Source organism: Poecilia reticulata, linkage group LG9, assembly GCF_000633615.1.
Source record: "Poecilia reticulata strain Guanapo linkage group LG9, Guppy_female_1.0+MT, whole genome shotgun sequence".
Taxonomy (NCBI): Eukaryota; Metazoa; Chordata; class Actinopteri; order Cyprinodontiformes; family Poeciliidae; genus Poecilia; species Poecilia reticulata.
The window spans coordinates 14,595,488-14,611,389 of record NC_024339.1 but is presented as its reverse complement, the minus strand read 5'-3'; the positions used below and the strand labels follow the sequence as shown (position 1 = coordinate 14,611,389).

Genomic DNA, 15,902 nt, shown 5'->3' with positions numbered 1-15,902 from the left:
TAATCTATCAGATTGTGAGGGCATATCTGTTGCACAGCTATCTTCAAATTACTCTGGTCAGACTTTACCTGGACCATTCCAATACTTTAATTTTCTTCTGTAGAAGACAGCTTGTTGTTATTTATTTATTTTTGGTTATTGTGCTTTTTCTGTAAACATTAACTAGTATTTGGAATTGTTTTTAATCCCACCACATGAGTTATGTAATGAGGTATAAGCTATCATCGCCAGGCTGCAGTCGGCTGCTAACAGACATGCAGTTCACAGTGATTTTAATTTCAAAATAGTGTTTCCTTAGGTAGATGGAAGGTGGTGCTTCTTTAGCTCCTTTAATATCCGTGTTGTTTGTGATCGAAATCTTTCAAACAAACTAATGTGCCAGTCTTGCAAGTGAAGGAAAAGTGTAAATAAGCTTCTTTCAGACAGCTGATTGGCAGTATGCAGCAACAAGTGGAGGGAAGAGTCTCACAGGACCTTGTGCTCATTGTTTACAGCTGAAAAACAAAAAATGAAAACCTGATCTCCAAACTTCTTTTTTGTTTCCTCATAAGAGATGTTAAACTGTAGCTCAAAGCTTGTTGTTGTTTTGAAACCTTGCCTAGTTGCGTCCAGAAATAATAATTATTTAATACCAGATGACAGATCAAAACAACATTAGAATATCGCTCATTCTACAAAATCAGAAAGCAGTTAGAAATGTATTTAATACTTGCCGTACATTCGAAGGACAATTTTGTTCATAATTCATTTATTTATTTTTTGTTTCTATTGTTTAGTTTATTTTGGATATTTAAAATGTCTTCCAGTTCTAGTGTTACATTTCTATAAGAATTAAAATTACATTGATCTTTGAGAATGCTTTTTTGCATTATTATCTTATCATTACCACTATATTACTTGAAAATGGTCTCAGAACAACAACATTGCAATATATCACAATAACTTCTGGGACAATTTATCATCCAGCAAAATTTGTTACCATCAAAGGCCTAACGGGAAAAAAAAAAAAAGAAAATCCAAGTTGTGCCGCCCCTAAGCTTTCTGATTAATTAATGTGACAATGTGCAGCGGCTTTGCTGTGGTACAGATTGGTTTATTAGTTTGATGTAAGCAGTTGAGGTAAAAATCTGCAGTTACCGGCCAAACAATCAACGCATTTCATCAAGCACAGCACACCTTTTTCGTTCTCTTTTGTGAAAAGTAAAGTTACGCTTTTGTAGCCGATATTCCTACAAATTGTCTCGGTCATATTTTGATAATTAGGACATTATGCTGAGTGAGCCCTTCCTTGGCTGAGTGGCGATGGCCCTGCGCCGCTCAGTGTCAGGATACGGCTGCACTTTCACAAAGAGCTCCACAGTCCCCGCCTGCCAGTCACCCAGCAGCCAGCAGTAAGCACGTCCCGTCATTAGGATGAGAGCGAGGCTCTGCCAGAGATTCACCAGACAGAACTAATAGGTGGCGGGGGGGATTCCTTCCTAGCCGCTTCCTTTTCACTGTACCCTCACCCCACCGCGTCCTCCAAGACTGTCGGTGGCTGCAGAATGCCACTTGTTTGTGTAATTTCCTGCTTTGTAGTGGGCCGTTGAGTGTAATGCCCATTCATTGATTTTTCAGGTCTGCAAGCACATCAGCATCAAGGCTGGCAGAGAAAGCAGAACAAGACACGCAACTTATTACCGTTGATGAGAAATTGGTAAGAATCCCTGCTTTTCAACGTGACACATAGCTGCCTTTTTTTTTTTTTTTTTTGTCTGATCTGCCGTCTACCAATTATTTTCTTGGTAAACAGTTGGAAACTCTTAATCAGCTTCAACAGGACAGTAGGCTTTTGCAACAATTTGATGGCAGGTTTTGTCATTAGTGTGCATGCTCAACGCTCACATTAATCCTTTTGGCACAGCCGTCCTTGTTATTACAACTACTGAATAGCTTACTGAGTGGAATTTGGGCAGCAATTTGGCAGAATTGCTGCGAGTAATGCTCAAATCTAGTTTCACGTATAACGGAAAAAATATAGTTTGTAGAGCAACAAAATAACTACAGATCATTCATTTCTTGACCCTTATGGTGTTTTCTTTGTTATTCAAATATATGTTGATATTGTACAGTTTTGTGGCTGTCCAACATTACATAAACCAATAAGGTTTCATGTTACATTGAGCACAGAGGGAGAGAAATGTAACATTGGTTCATCGCATCCAGTAGCAGCTCTTTCCTGGCTCCACTGTGCCTTACCCCAGGTTATTAATGACTAAATATCGGCTGTGATCATCAGCAGTGTCACTCGATGTCTGAAATTAACTTTTTCTTTTACAGGTCAAGCAGGGTGTTAGATGAATATCAAATAGGCCAACAAATAAATTGTCTGTTTGAGCCTTACGTTTTGCATTCAGCAGATTCTCACAAACAAACTAAGAGGCCAGAGTCGAATCCGGTGGAGAAATTCTGGTCCACAACTCTAAATGCAAAGTTTGATAAATACTGCTGTGTCTTTTTGTTGTTGTTTATTCGTATATGAAGTATTCTGATCGTCGCTCTTCTGCCATGTTTATGATTTTTTTTTTTTGTTTTTTTTTTTACGTGACCTACAATATTTTGCTTCCTTACTGATTTCCTCTGGGTTTTTTAGCTCACTAAATGTTTCAGATCATCAACCAAATTTGAATATGCGACAAACATAACTCGATTAAATACAAAATGCAAGTTTAAATAATAGTTATATTTATGAAACTCATGAAAACCAACCTCATGTAATCGTGAATTAACTGCTTCAGTGTTTTGTTTTTTTTTGTTGTTTTTTTTCCACTAATCAGGCCACAAATGAGCAGCCTGTGAGCCTGTACGCAGTTTATGTGAGATTTCATAGCTCATCTTTTAGATGGAAAAGGTCGGTGAAGCACCATCAGACTGTGACTTGACTGCGCTGGTTTAAGATAACTGAAATTTACTTGAAATGTGCAGAATTGGAGCTAGAATTAAGATAAATTGACGTTTACGAGAATTAAATCGAAATGATCCTTGTGGAAGAAAAAATGTTCCTATTAAAATAGCTTACTGATCTGATACCTACCAAGCAAGCCTAATTGTGGCCTTTATTGACTTAGTGATGTTGACCCGGGAAAGACACGCTTTTACTTTACTGCACTACGATTCCATGCACATCAGATTGACTAGAAAGCTTGATTTGATTTGATTTAATGTCATTTAGATTTTAAAAATTCAATCTGTGGACAGATGAAACCAGGGTCAATAGGGAATCATCGTAGTTCCACATGTAACTTGCAAGTTTTCCATGCAAACTTGTAAATATTTAAATTAGTAAATTAGTATTTGACCTCGGTTTGGCATTTGACTTCTGAGACATTTGCTCTCTCGCTGACTGATAAATGAAAACAGAGATTTATCTTCTGTTACATTTCCTGCTCGGTAATCCCTTAGAGTTACCAAAGAGGTGACCAATCCATGGCACACAGAATCTTCTATGGGATAGATGTATGTTAGGATTTTATAGCCTGTGGTTAGTTTGGATCTGTAATTTTGCTTATAGATAGAACAAATTAACACAACACACCATTTGTGGCTCTCGAAATGACTTTATAAGGCATGTGTCTTTGACCAATTCAAGAATAGTTCAGAGACAGTGAATGCAGTTGGACACTATTTATTTTTACGTTCAGGTAAAGATTTTTTACACAAAAATTTAAATATTCACTACAAAAGTATCCATCCTTTACATTCAATGTTTTGCTTTTGTTTTGATTCATAGTAAATGTGACCACAAACATCTGGTGACTTTACTCAAAACAGATTTTACTCATAGTGTTCAGGAAAGAAACGGGCAGCTCAGAGCTTTACTACATTTTGAATTAAAACATGAACTCACCTCTGCATGTTTTATGTTTTGGGTTCTTTTCTCATCGGCACGTATGGATCTAATGTTGGCTGAAAAAGAAAAAAGAAGAACAATACAAGACGGATAAAAACATGCAGCTTTTGGACCTGAACACAAAATAAACCGATGTTTGAAGTGGCCAAAGTTAACGCTGTACCAACCGCTTAAAACAAAGCATTTGAAGTTTGTGGTGTCTTAGTGAAGCATCAAGGACATAGAAAATAAGTGCAAACAAAATTGAGTTTAGGAGGAATGAGGGAGTCTGTTTTGGACTTTTTTTTTTTTTTTTTTTGAATGGCCAGGGGGCGGTGTGAGCAGCATCGGTGTGCTTTTGTCTCAAAGCAAAGCTGGCCATACTGGCAGACAAACCTTTGGCTAGGCGGAGTGTCTGTCTCTGTCCTCTCAGTAGGGGCCGCCGAGAGGACCAGCAGAGACGAGAAAAAAGGGCCTCCAAAACACAGTGAGGGATTTTAAAGAAAAGGAGTTTGCACAGAAAGAAAAAAAAAAGTTTGTGAGACTCAATTGGGGGAGAAAAAAAAAAAAAGACAGTGGCCACCTCAGTGTTGTTGGTCACAGAGCTTCCTTTGTGGCGTGTTGTTGCTGGCGACGGCGGGAAGTACCCTAATGCTCACCCAGACGGGCCAGAAAGAGAGGGCCTCAGCTGTTTACAGTGCAGTGGTCTCAATCTCACATGGAAGAGGGCAGCAAGAGTTCTCTTCCTGTCGGGCATTTGGGAGCACGTCGGCACTCTAGTCGGCCGTCAGCCCGTCGATAAGTGAAAATTGCTTTCTGTGGAGAACAATCGGCAAAAAGATCTCGATCTTTTGAGAGGTAATGTCGGGTGAGGGCGCTCCCTCTCTTTGCCAGCCAGAGCAGGATGTGGCATTTTGCTTATTTCATTTAGATGAGGCTGCAGTTTTTGAGCAGGGCAAGTGATGTTTTGATTTCGCTCCAGAAACCGTCTGACTGTTTCTGTCTGTGATACTCGCTTATCTTGTCCTTTGTTCTCATCTGTCCAATAAAATGCAACCCCTTACAGGAACTCGCATCTCCGCAGGTTTTCTGTCCTTCTCTGTTACGCTCAAATCTAGGAGGTGAAGGACAAAAACTTCCATCTCTCCCAGAATGCGGACAAATTTATTGGAAAGGCTCACGCGATACTGACTGTTACAGAGAACAATAATTAGTCAGCGAAGCATCTAACATCAAGCAATTTATACTGATATACTGAAGTAAAAACCTCTTGAAGTTTTTAAGCATTTTATAACTTTCAAACCTCAAACTTAAACTTATTTTTAGGGTTTTTATGCTATAAGCTACCAACAAAGAAATGGTTTTCAAATTTTATTTTACAAACAAGAAAGGTGTGATGGGATTTTGCAATATTGGCTCAGGTGCTATAGACTTGATAGAGAACACTTTCAACTAGATTCATGTTGTATCTTTGACTAGGCCATTATAACGCAAAAATATAATTCTGGCTGTGTATTTAGGGTTTTTCAAGACTAATGCTGCAGCAGCCTTTCTTTCCAGGATTTTAAAAGCCAAACTCTGCCTTTATTTTATTGCGTCAATGTAAAGAATTTCTAATTCCCCTATGAATACTTTCTTTGCCATTTTAATTTGAATTAATTTAAGCGTTTGACGTCCCGCCCCCCCCCCACCCCACTTTCTCAAATGTAAAATTTTAATTATGACTTTATTACTAACTAAACTTTGACGTGATTGTCAGACGTTTTGGACGGAGGCCAAACAAAAAAGATGCGTGATGGAGCTCCAGTGCCCGGGGCTGTTCCCCGGAGCGCCCGGGCCGACGCGCCTTTGTTTGTAATTACTGTTTGATTAAGCATGCTGGGCAGCTCCCAGGGTCCGGCTGGCTGGCCACTGATACACAGCTTTTACAGGGAATGTCTGTGACCTCAGTCAATTAGAGTCAGCTCCTTTTTGCTTTAACACTCCGGCCCCCTTCTGCAGAAACAACCATAACAGCTGCCTCAATAAGCAGCACTTTGTACCCCCGCTTATTCACAAGTGTCCAAACGTCTACTACTCCCGCTTCAGCCACGGCCCGCTCCGCTCTCTCTCTCCACATAAAGACAACTCCATAATCTTAAAGCGCTTGTTGAAGCCTTGTTATAGAGTTCTCTAAAGGCTGTGGGGTTTTACAAGGCGGAGGAGGACAGTTATTAGGCCGCGAGGAATCGACGAAGAGGAAAGAAGGTGGATAGAGGAGGAGGGTGTATTAGATTGGTAGGGCTATTTTATTCCTGGCATGCTTTGCTCAGTGCAAAATTCTTGGTTTCTAGTGAATCTCGGTGCACACCACTTGTCTGGCAATTGACATAACATCTGTGCACAAGATGTTGGGTTTGACTGCGGTAAGGTGGTTGACTCAAAAGGCATGTTGTTGGTTCTTTTTAAAGACCTAAATTAGAATCAGATTGAGGGATCCTGCGCCTGTCAGTCAGCATTTATCTTGACTGACAGGGTTTCTCATGTAGGATGATTTTAATTGGCCTCAAAATGGAGTCAACTGGGAGTTTTGGTTCACTTTTTTTGTTTTTTTACCCAAATCTGGAATGCCACAAAAATCTTTTCTCAAAAGAACAGCCTGTTAAATGGAGGATAAATTTAAACTTTTTAAAATTTTAATCTTTTTTTTAAAATGTTATTTGTAAACAAAAGAGTAAAGCCCATCCATATACGTGAACTTTCCTTGCATCCCGCTCGCAGTCCGGGTAACTCATGCATGTAAATATGCGTCGCAGCAGCACTTTGAAGTCTACAGTACAGAGGTGAACACTTTCAGATTCAGACCACTCTTGCAGACGGGGTGACCTACCATGGAGCAGACCACATTCACTACCCCGACTCCCCCCTCCGTTTTTACCCTTCTCCCACCCTTCCTCCCTCCTTTGCACACAGCAACTTAAGTGTCTGTTTTGTCTGGTTGAACCTCTCATACGGCGCGTTTATCCAAAAGGGGGGAAAAAAGATCTCACAGCTCAAGTTTGGAGTGTAGAGGGTCAGAGGATGTTAGTCTTTGAAGAGTACCAGACAAGAGGCTTTATTATGCATCATTCAGTAAAAGGTATTTCCTTTATTAGCACTCGCTTCCATTGAGAACCAGCCTCTTAGGAGGACTCTTCTGCTGTCAGTGAGGGCTTCATATTGGAAGTGTCTGGTTGTGTTTGCGGATTGGAAGTGGAAAAAGGAGTGTCACTTCTGTTTGCCTACACTTGCATTTGCTCGTTAGTGATAAAGGCAACCGACCGCCTTGTTTGTTCCCTCTCGATTTTACAAAATCTGACAAAGGTTCCAAATATGTGCTCTGAAGTTTTTCTCATGAGTAAGAAGGTAAACAACTAAATGAGTAACAGAAACGAACGGATCGTAGCTATGATGCATGACTCATATGATTGTTGCACCATCGTAGGGTGCAGGTAAGGAGAACTGCTCCATCGTTTCTGATAAATCTTATTGATTCCAGGCATGTAATCCTGTTAACATACCAGAAAATAACAGGACTTTTCTTTAACTTCATAATAAAACCTTTCCTCAACATGCTGCTGCCCTTTGCAAGTCAGCTTGCTGAAAGAGGACTGCAAATCTTTTCGCACTCTTACAAGAAATATGATATTCAGCTGTTGAAAGATGTTTCCAATCACAATAATAGTTTGGAAACAAAACCTGGTTGATAGTAATTAATTGTATGGAGGTGAACTGAGGTCTCATAAAGCTGTGTTCTGTTCTGTTATTTTGGTTGGTTGGTTGGACAGAACAGCGGAATAATGCAGCGCTGCCCCTCCTGCACTTGTTGCTGTCCATTGCTGTTCAACTGGTGGACAGAACATTTAAAAGAAAGATGTATTCAGCTGTTTGGAGATATTAGTGACTGCAAAAACAAATAAACAAAAAAACACAAACAGCCATGATTTGAACACTATAAACATAAACCCCCGTGGCATAATATGCCATATTCTCAGTAATACAAACATAAAAGCTACTCATAAATTTAGAGGGACTTCATTCATCATTTTGTCTTCATCATAAAGTGTTATTCATGTTATGGATAACACTTCTGCAAGTGTGTTAGTCATTATGTTCAATTACTTTAGGTAACAGGAGAAATTGTTCTATTTTTTGCTATGGATAACTGATTAGATGACATACAGCTTTGTTTAAAATTATACAGCGGTTTCACATAGTTGCTGATTTATTTATTTATTTAAAGAAAGAAGAAAACTCTACAATGTAACTCTGAATTACTTGTGAAAATCCACCTATTAACAGAATTTTTTATAGAGTATATCTAAAATACTCATGATGCAGCTTGCAAAGCTGAAATGCGACATGCTATTGACCTGGCGTTTGCAAAGCAGCCAATCCAGGAGTGCTACTTATTTTCCTCTGTGTTGATTGGCCGTACCACCAAGAGCATAAATAGCAAAGACTGTAATGCTCCTGCATTAGTCCTAAGACGGTTTCTGCTGTGCGTATTAATTTACATTAACGTATATTTGATGTCTAAGCTGTTAAGAACAGGCAGCTCTAGAGGGGGTCTTAAGTATTTGCAGGTTTTAGTTAGTTCCGGCTATCGTCCCTTACGCTGTGGGGTAAATGCTGTGAAATTTTTACTCCAGGCCTGAGAATCTCATGACTTAACTAAAATACTGCTGCTACATAATTTTAAACAATTCTGAAAAATGGCTACTGGGTCGGTTCCCCCAAAGTTCTACAAATAAAAAATATGCAAAACAGAAAAAGTGTCATTTCCAGGATTTGGTTCCATCACCTCCAAGTAAGTTGTTTCACCTCCTATATATTATTAAGATGTTCCCCCAAACAAACAGCCTTTGTGCAACTCTTCCCTGAATGACCTTTCCTTTTGTCCCCTTCTTCCGATTCTCACTAGGCTGTGTAATGCGAGATCCGAGATGACCCTCGAGCCAGCTGCTTCTTGCTCCAGTGCTGGATCACTCCCACACATGAGCAAGCAACATAATATTTGTTTCTATTAGACGCGCCCCCCTCCTATGTCCAATCAGTAATTGGCACGCTTTTTACTCTTCAAAGTCGTCTGAAGGTGGGAACCGGCGGAGGCTGATGAGTGAGCCTCTCGGTCTGGGTGTGGGCCGGCCGGTGTGGGGTTAAGGGTGACGTGTTTGGGCTTTCAGCACATGCTGACTCAACATCATTCAGCACGGCTGACCTTACGGCCCCCTGTAGGCCGCTGAGCTGCAGTTTTGGTGTACAGGTGTTCGCACTGTGACAGGCTGCAGCTTGGTAGAGGAGTCACTCTTGTACGAGGTCCGCAAAAAATGTCGCTGGTCGTGTTTATTTGTCTCTATCTGCAGAGCCAGCTGGAAAGCTTAAATTAATGGGTTTTAAAAGTTGGACAACTGAGAAACATTTGTTGAGCAATTGCAGCCATGTACCAGCACTGTTGTAGTTTTAGTGTCTGCTCCAATTTAAACTTGGAATAAAAGTTTGCTATTCTGCCAGTAATACAATTTGTTTGAAAGGTAGATAAACAGCTGGCCACATCCAAACAACCCTATCAAATCCTCATGTTAAAGAAGTTTAAAGAAAAGTCAGCGAATGGCATTAATCACATAAAAATCATATTCAGAATGGTACATGCCGAATGTAATGTCCGTTATAAAACATTTAGCTGAACCAGTGTTTCTCTATTTGGTTCATCAGGGACCGGATGTATGTTTTAGGTGCTTCCCTTCAGCCGCACACCTGACTTGAATAAGTGGGTGATTAACAGGCTTCTGCAGCGCTTGATGGCATCCAAAGGAGGTCGTGCAATCATCGGAATAAAGTGTTTTGGAACGGAGGCGCATCTAAAATGCAATGGCCCTCTGGGGACTGGGATTGGGAAACACTGATCTAAACCAGTAAAATTATTAGACAAACATGTTAATCATGTTGTTTCTGTCAGGATTATTCCTCTGTGTTTTCTTTTACCCCAATAAGCTGCAGTTCATGGAGAGGTAACAATCATCATAACAAATAATGCTGTCTTCAAGGGTCAGCAGATGGGAAGATTTATCGTTGAATTATGTTGACTTGTTTTGAATTGGATACAAAATTCTGCTTTTTCCTAGTGGTTTGAGTTCTGGTCGTTAAAGTGCACTTTATAGTGTAAGTTCGGGGAAATAACAGCAAAGTTTTTATGCAGTTTTATTTTTTTAAATAGAAATTTTTCATTAAATATTAAAAACTATTTTTTTTCTATGGTTTAAATTCCCTTTTAATGAGATTCCACAGTGGCCAGAGTTGTTGGCTGTAAGGAGCCCAGAGCCACGCAGCATTTCTCCTTTCCTACCTGTTGCTTTGCACTGCCAGTCAGCTGGCTCAAAGTACATTGCTACAACTTTTCATAGCTTATTAAAAAAAAGACACATTTGACTGTCAGAATATTTCCTGATTGTTTTTATGGATAAAAACAGTGACAGAGTTAAAACTCTTACTTAATTCAAGAATCCAGTCCTTTAATATGCGATGTAATAAACTTCCAACAGAATTACTATATTTCAGTTCAGTTGCTTTTACCATACAAAAGCAACAGAACATTATTATATAGTTATAATTTTAAAAAAAATATTGTAGTTTTACTTTATATATGGAAAAGTAAAAACATTTTGAATTGCTGAAAAAGTAATACTTATATCATTAATATTCTTTAAATATGATCAAGTATTTAAAAACAAAAATCTGACCTAATCTATGTAGAAATAAAAGTACAATCATTCAAAAACGACAGGGCAATTTGAGGCAGTTTTTTTGGTCGTTATAAACCCTGAACAAAGCATCGTCACTTCTCTGTTTCTGGATTTTTTTTAATGATATATAATTAGCTTTTTTTTTTAATCCAAACTAAGCATTACATATTTTATAAGTGGTTTAAAAATTGTGAATTGCTTCTTTACCTCACCTTTTCATCTTGTTTTATGATCTGCTGAACACAAATAATAAAACCAAACAACCTGCACAGTTTCTGTTCACATACAATAGAGACCAAAATTATTCACTACCACAGCAGGTTTAGATGATTTTTTTCCAACCATTATGAAGTTTGTTTCTGGTAGAAATAAGTTATAAATTCTTTATTGGCCAATCAAACCTTTTATGTAAAAGCTGAGCAGTTGTTACCTTGTTAACAATTGTGATGCTTTATTTTAGGAAGCTCCAACTCTTTGAGGCTGGAAGGTCTCTGCGCAATCACCCTCATCTTTAGTTCCCTCCAAACATTCTCCATCGGATTCTGATCGGGACATTGAGCCAGGAAAATTACCTTTAACTCCAGTCAGAAAGAAACATATTGGTAAAAGAAAATAACTTTATTTTTACTCTGACAGTTTTGAAAATTAAAAAAAAAGGAAAAAACTGGTCCAAAAAGTTAGAAAAAACTTAAATAGAAAATGTAAAAGACTTTTAAAAGTCAAAGCCATAAGTCTCACAGTTCTGAAAGTTTGATTCAGTTTTTCTCCAGTAGACATTTCCACAATCGAAATAATTTTTTTTAAGTAATTCATCTGATTTGTATTAAGACTTTCTCAAACACACATCCAAAAGTGATATCTGATTGTTCACTTTCTCTTCCTTTTCCATATGTTTTATTGTTGGCAAGCTACTTCCAGGGCTAAATTACATTTGCTGTCTTGGCGAAGCTCAGTCGCTTACAGAAAAGCATAACACACCACAGAAAATCTCCTCTTTCATTTGGACCGGTCTGCAAATAATATCGGAAGGACTAAGGAGGCCATGTTTTAGATCACTGAGAGGAAGAAATCTGGGTTTAATATTCCTTTGTATAAACTGTGGGAAGTGAACTGCAGGAAACGCGGATATTCACCTGCAAATCATCTGAAGCTGACAAGATGTGTTAAACGATACGAGGGTAATGGTGGCTGGAAGAACACTTAGAGGAAAGGACAGTGCGGCTGCCTATGTGTCCTGTTCAGAGTCAAGTTGCTCATTGTTGTCTGTTTTCTTTAACCGGACAAATAAAACAGCTGAGAGACTCATGCAGGTGATATGAAGCACATCAGTAAGGCTATCACATGTCTTGATTTACAAAGGTGGAGGAATAATTGCTGCTTTTGTCTTCTCTCAAACATTGTTTGAGTGGATCTATGCGGACGTTCCTGTTTTTTACTTTGAAACCTGAACACAACACTTCTGCTGTTTGCCATTTGATCCCTGAAGCTAAAAATAAAATAACCGACTCTGAGAATTTAGGTGGTAAAGTCCTGTCTCCTAACTCCCTCTTTCAGACAGATCCCTACTTCCTCCAAGCAGACGGCAGTTAATCGTCTCATGCCTGCATGTCAGTCTTCCCTTTGCACATTTTCTATGTTGTCTCTTTGAAGAAAATTTAGTGAGTGAACACTGACAGACAGACAGACATGGGCAGAGGCACTGGATTCTGTTCAACTATACACAGATGAAGGTATCAAACAGATTTGCAACAAGGCAAAACCTTAAAACTTGAACCCTTTGTAGATATAGGAACCTCTGCTGAATGCCTGGTTACATGTTAATATTTTCATTTAGTCCCATCCGCTGACTTTGTGTCCAACCATGCTTAACGCCTTTGAGAATCTACCTTTAAAAGTTTAGTTTTTCTCCTTGCGAATGATGATAACATCATAGGGAAAGTTTAAGCGACTGACTAAATTCTCTGTAATATAATCAATGCATTGACTGGTTGGTAATTGTGCACGGTGTGAAAATGAGTGAATATCTGAACTGCAGTCATAATTTCTCTACTTGCAGCTCACTCAGCCCATTGCATTATGGTCCATGGTCAGTATTCCTGACACTTTAGGAGGTACTTAAGATAAATCAAGGACTTATTTAGGTCTGCTTTGTTTGTTTTATTTTTAATGTCACATTAAAAAGTTGTCTAGGATGCGTTAAAAACTTGTATGAAGTAAACGGTTAAGTTCTCCTTAGTTTTATCGAAAGTCCACCTCACGACTCTTCTAAAGCGATAAAGTTTCCCGTTGGAACTGCTCTCCCTCTCACGGTTTCCTTCGTTAAAACATATTCTGTTAAAAGCATCTTCTCAATGTCCAATTCATCATTCACAGTTGATCCTTTTTCTAATTAAATGAAAATCAAAATGTGCTTTTGCATATATGCTTTTTCGGTCTGTTTCCGTTTGTCATTTTATTTGTTTGCCATGTTGTGTATTTTCATGGTTTTTATTTTGTGAGACAGCCTTCAGCATTTTTCAGCCTTCATATTGACACTTGTTCACATGTCTGTTACTAGAGAATGAATTTCCTGGAGCGCTTTGCGTCCAAAAGCGTGAGCCAGCTGAGCTTTTTTTTTTTTTTTTTTTTTTTCAACTTGGACCAGCACGACATTCAAGGAGGAAAGAAAACTCAGACTTTTACTCCAAACATTCCCCGTCAAACGTTCCAAACATTCGACAGGGAATGTAATGCAGTTTCAGTTTTATTGAGCAACATGAGGATCTAATTGTTTCTAAAAACCTTAGCTAATTAGATTTTAACATTACTCATAAGTGCTACAGGTGTTTGGTTTAGCGTTTAGCACCGTCAGCTCAAGATTCTCAAAGTTTAAAGCTCATATTATCAACACCTTTATTTCCAGCTGTTTTTTCCCCTCCAGACTAAAGCACTTTGAGATTTCTTTGTTGTTTACCCAGAAGTGTTCAGCTCCAGGTCTCTGTTGGAGTATTAGGGGTACCAGCTTTCAGCAGTCTGGTGGGCCAGCAGCCCCACAGCGACAGCCTCCTATGCGCTTTTTTTTGGCCCGTAGCCAGGAGGTGTCAGAAATATTGACACGCTTTCACGTGACGAAGACTTTGCCAGCCAATCTCCCCCACCCTCCTTTCTTAAAGCCCGCCATTCTGTCTGCCCAGCCAGGTATTGTAGGGCCCTGTGAAGGCCCTCTGAATAGTGTCAAACTTGATAGTTCTCATTTTGCTTCCTGTACATGGCAGAAGAAAAAGTGCCCACCGTGTGGGTTTTCCTTTTGTGACGACCCTTTCTAGTCCTCCTGGGAACACACCACATTCCAGCCACAATCATCCCCCCCCCCACCCGCCTTTGTGAATCCGGGCATTGTGGGTGAGCCTGCTATGCCGATAACCCTCCTACCTCTCGGGTGTAACGCAAGAAGAGTATCATAGAGGTCTAGACTTGTATTTCTGCATGCAAAGCCGGATAATGAGCAGAAGGTTTTCAGTGATTTGGCAGAGTTCTTGTTTTGGCTCTGTTTATGTGCAGATCCACTCCCTACGATATGATTTAAGGTCTGCTACATCTGGACAAATTACCACACCAGTGTACCATGCATGGGCCCCATGTGTCAGTTATGGTTTATGTAACTACATACGCGGAACCATAGTCTGACCTGCTAATCCCAGAGGCATCATTTCTAGTGTGGCTCAAAGAAAGATTTTCCTGCGTCCAGCCACCAGAACTAAGTCGGCAAAAAGAAAGTTTCTGATTGCAGATATGATTTATTTCATGTTTAAATGTACAGAAGGGTGAGTTTTAGGTTTTGGTCTCCGCTCCAAGACTTTCAAAAGGTTTCTATCCTCCCATTTATGGGAATGCAGATCTTTGAACACTCTTGAAAATAAAAACTAAATTCAAGACACATTTCCGATCACCAACCTGATGAAAAAACGTCGTTTTTGCTGCTATGCAACACTATGTTGTGTGTTATTGTGTCATGAACCATTACCCTCTCTGGGTGAGGAGAACATGTTTTCCTCCTCTTTGTGACAAGAAGGAATTGTTAAGGTTAAGTAGATAGGGCAGCCGGAAATAATTACCAAGCACTTGTGAAGTCCAGCCCCCACCATCCCTCCTCCTTTTGTCTGTCCTTTTCCTTTCATTTTAACAATCTTTTCAATGTGCAGATCTTGCTTATGATTAAATTCAGGCTGTACTAAGCGCAGCAAAAAGATGTTTCACTAAAACAAGCTGTAGTTTCGCAGTTAGACCTGTAATTTACTGGGCTTAGATGCCATCGGAGGCTCCTTGGCAAGAAGAAAGGCGGGCTTTTGTGTGGAGTTCATGGAAAATGACCCCCTCTCTACAAATCAACTGGCAGATGACAGACAATGATGAAAATTAGATTCTTTGAAGTTGTAATGGCCATTGAAATGTGTAAAATTCTTGCATTGAAAGGAGTACCTCCTGGAAAGGCCTCAGTCTTTGGGTGGCTGCTGCCGGCGTGCTGGGAGGTTCGTCTGTGTTTTGTCGCCGACTTCCCAGTGCTTGTTTGCTAATTCCCTGAAGAATTGGACCAGATCTTTGATAGGAGCCTGAAGGGGCTCCCAGGTCCCACCTACTCCAATTGTCACACTGGCCTACTTTCTTTCAGCCTGGTGATAAACATCTGGTATGTTGGGATGAAAATGGAGAAAGTAAAGTTTAAATCCTGGCAGGTCAAAACACAAAAATGGGGCAGATTCAAAATGAGAAATGTCAAAAAGATCCATCATATCAATGAAACGATAAAAACACAACCAAAACATTTCGCTTGCTTTATGGCGTCTATAAAAATGTTCACTGCTCAGATTTATAACAATTTGCTGTTCTTCAGCGCCCCTGTTATTTGAAGTGGAAATAATTCTCTCTAGTCTGGTGATGGACAAGAAAAACATGACACAGTTGATTGCAAATTTCCATTTCGGCTGCCAACCAACATTTTCCTAAAGTCAAGACCATTTTTTTTTTGGGACTGAAGTTTGGGATTACCTCCAGATGACCTGTTGGAGCAGTCAGATTCATATTTTTGGCGCCATCATTGATGCTTTTCAGGAAAGACTAAATGTCTGTAACTATGGCAACAAAAACTTTCTGTTACTGCTCAGTATCAACCCATTTTTCCAACTTTTTTTTTTTTCCAAAAATCTACTAATAATTAATCTAATATGATGTGGAGGATCTATAGCTTCAAGTTGGATCATTGGGACAAATTGACTCATCTGTTTTGTATATATATA

At 39.4% G+C, this 15,902-nt stretch overlaps 1 protein-coding gene across 1 annotated transcript in view; it reads left to right on the top strand.

Moving 5' to 3' along the window:
- The window catches only part of ndufs4 (NADH:ubiquinone oxidoreductase subunit S4), a 20,476-nt gene that overhangs the window by 1,566 nt on the left and 3,008 nt on the right, over nucleotides 1-15,902 (top strand). The window contains exon 2 of the mRNA XM_008418096.2: nucleotides 1,618-1,696. Within this exon, the coding sequence (XP_008416318.1) occupies nucleotides 1,618-1,696 (79 nt within the window). The remainder of the gene's footprint in view (nucleotides 1-1,617; nucleotides 1,697-15,902) is intronic.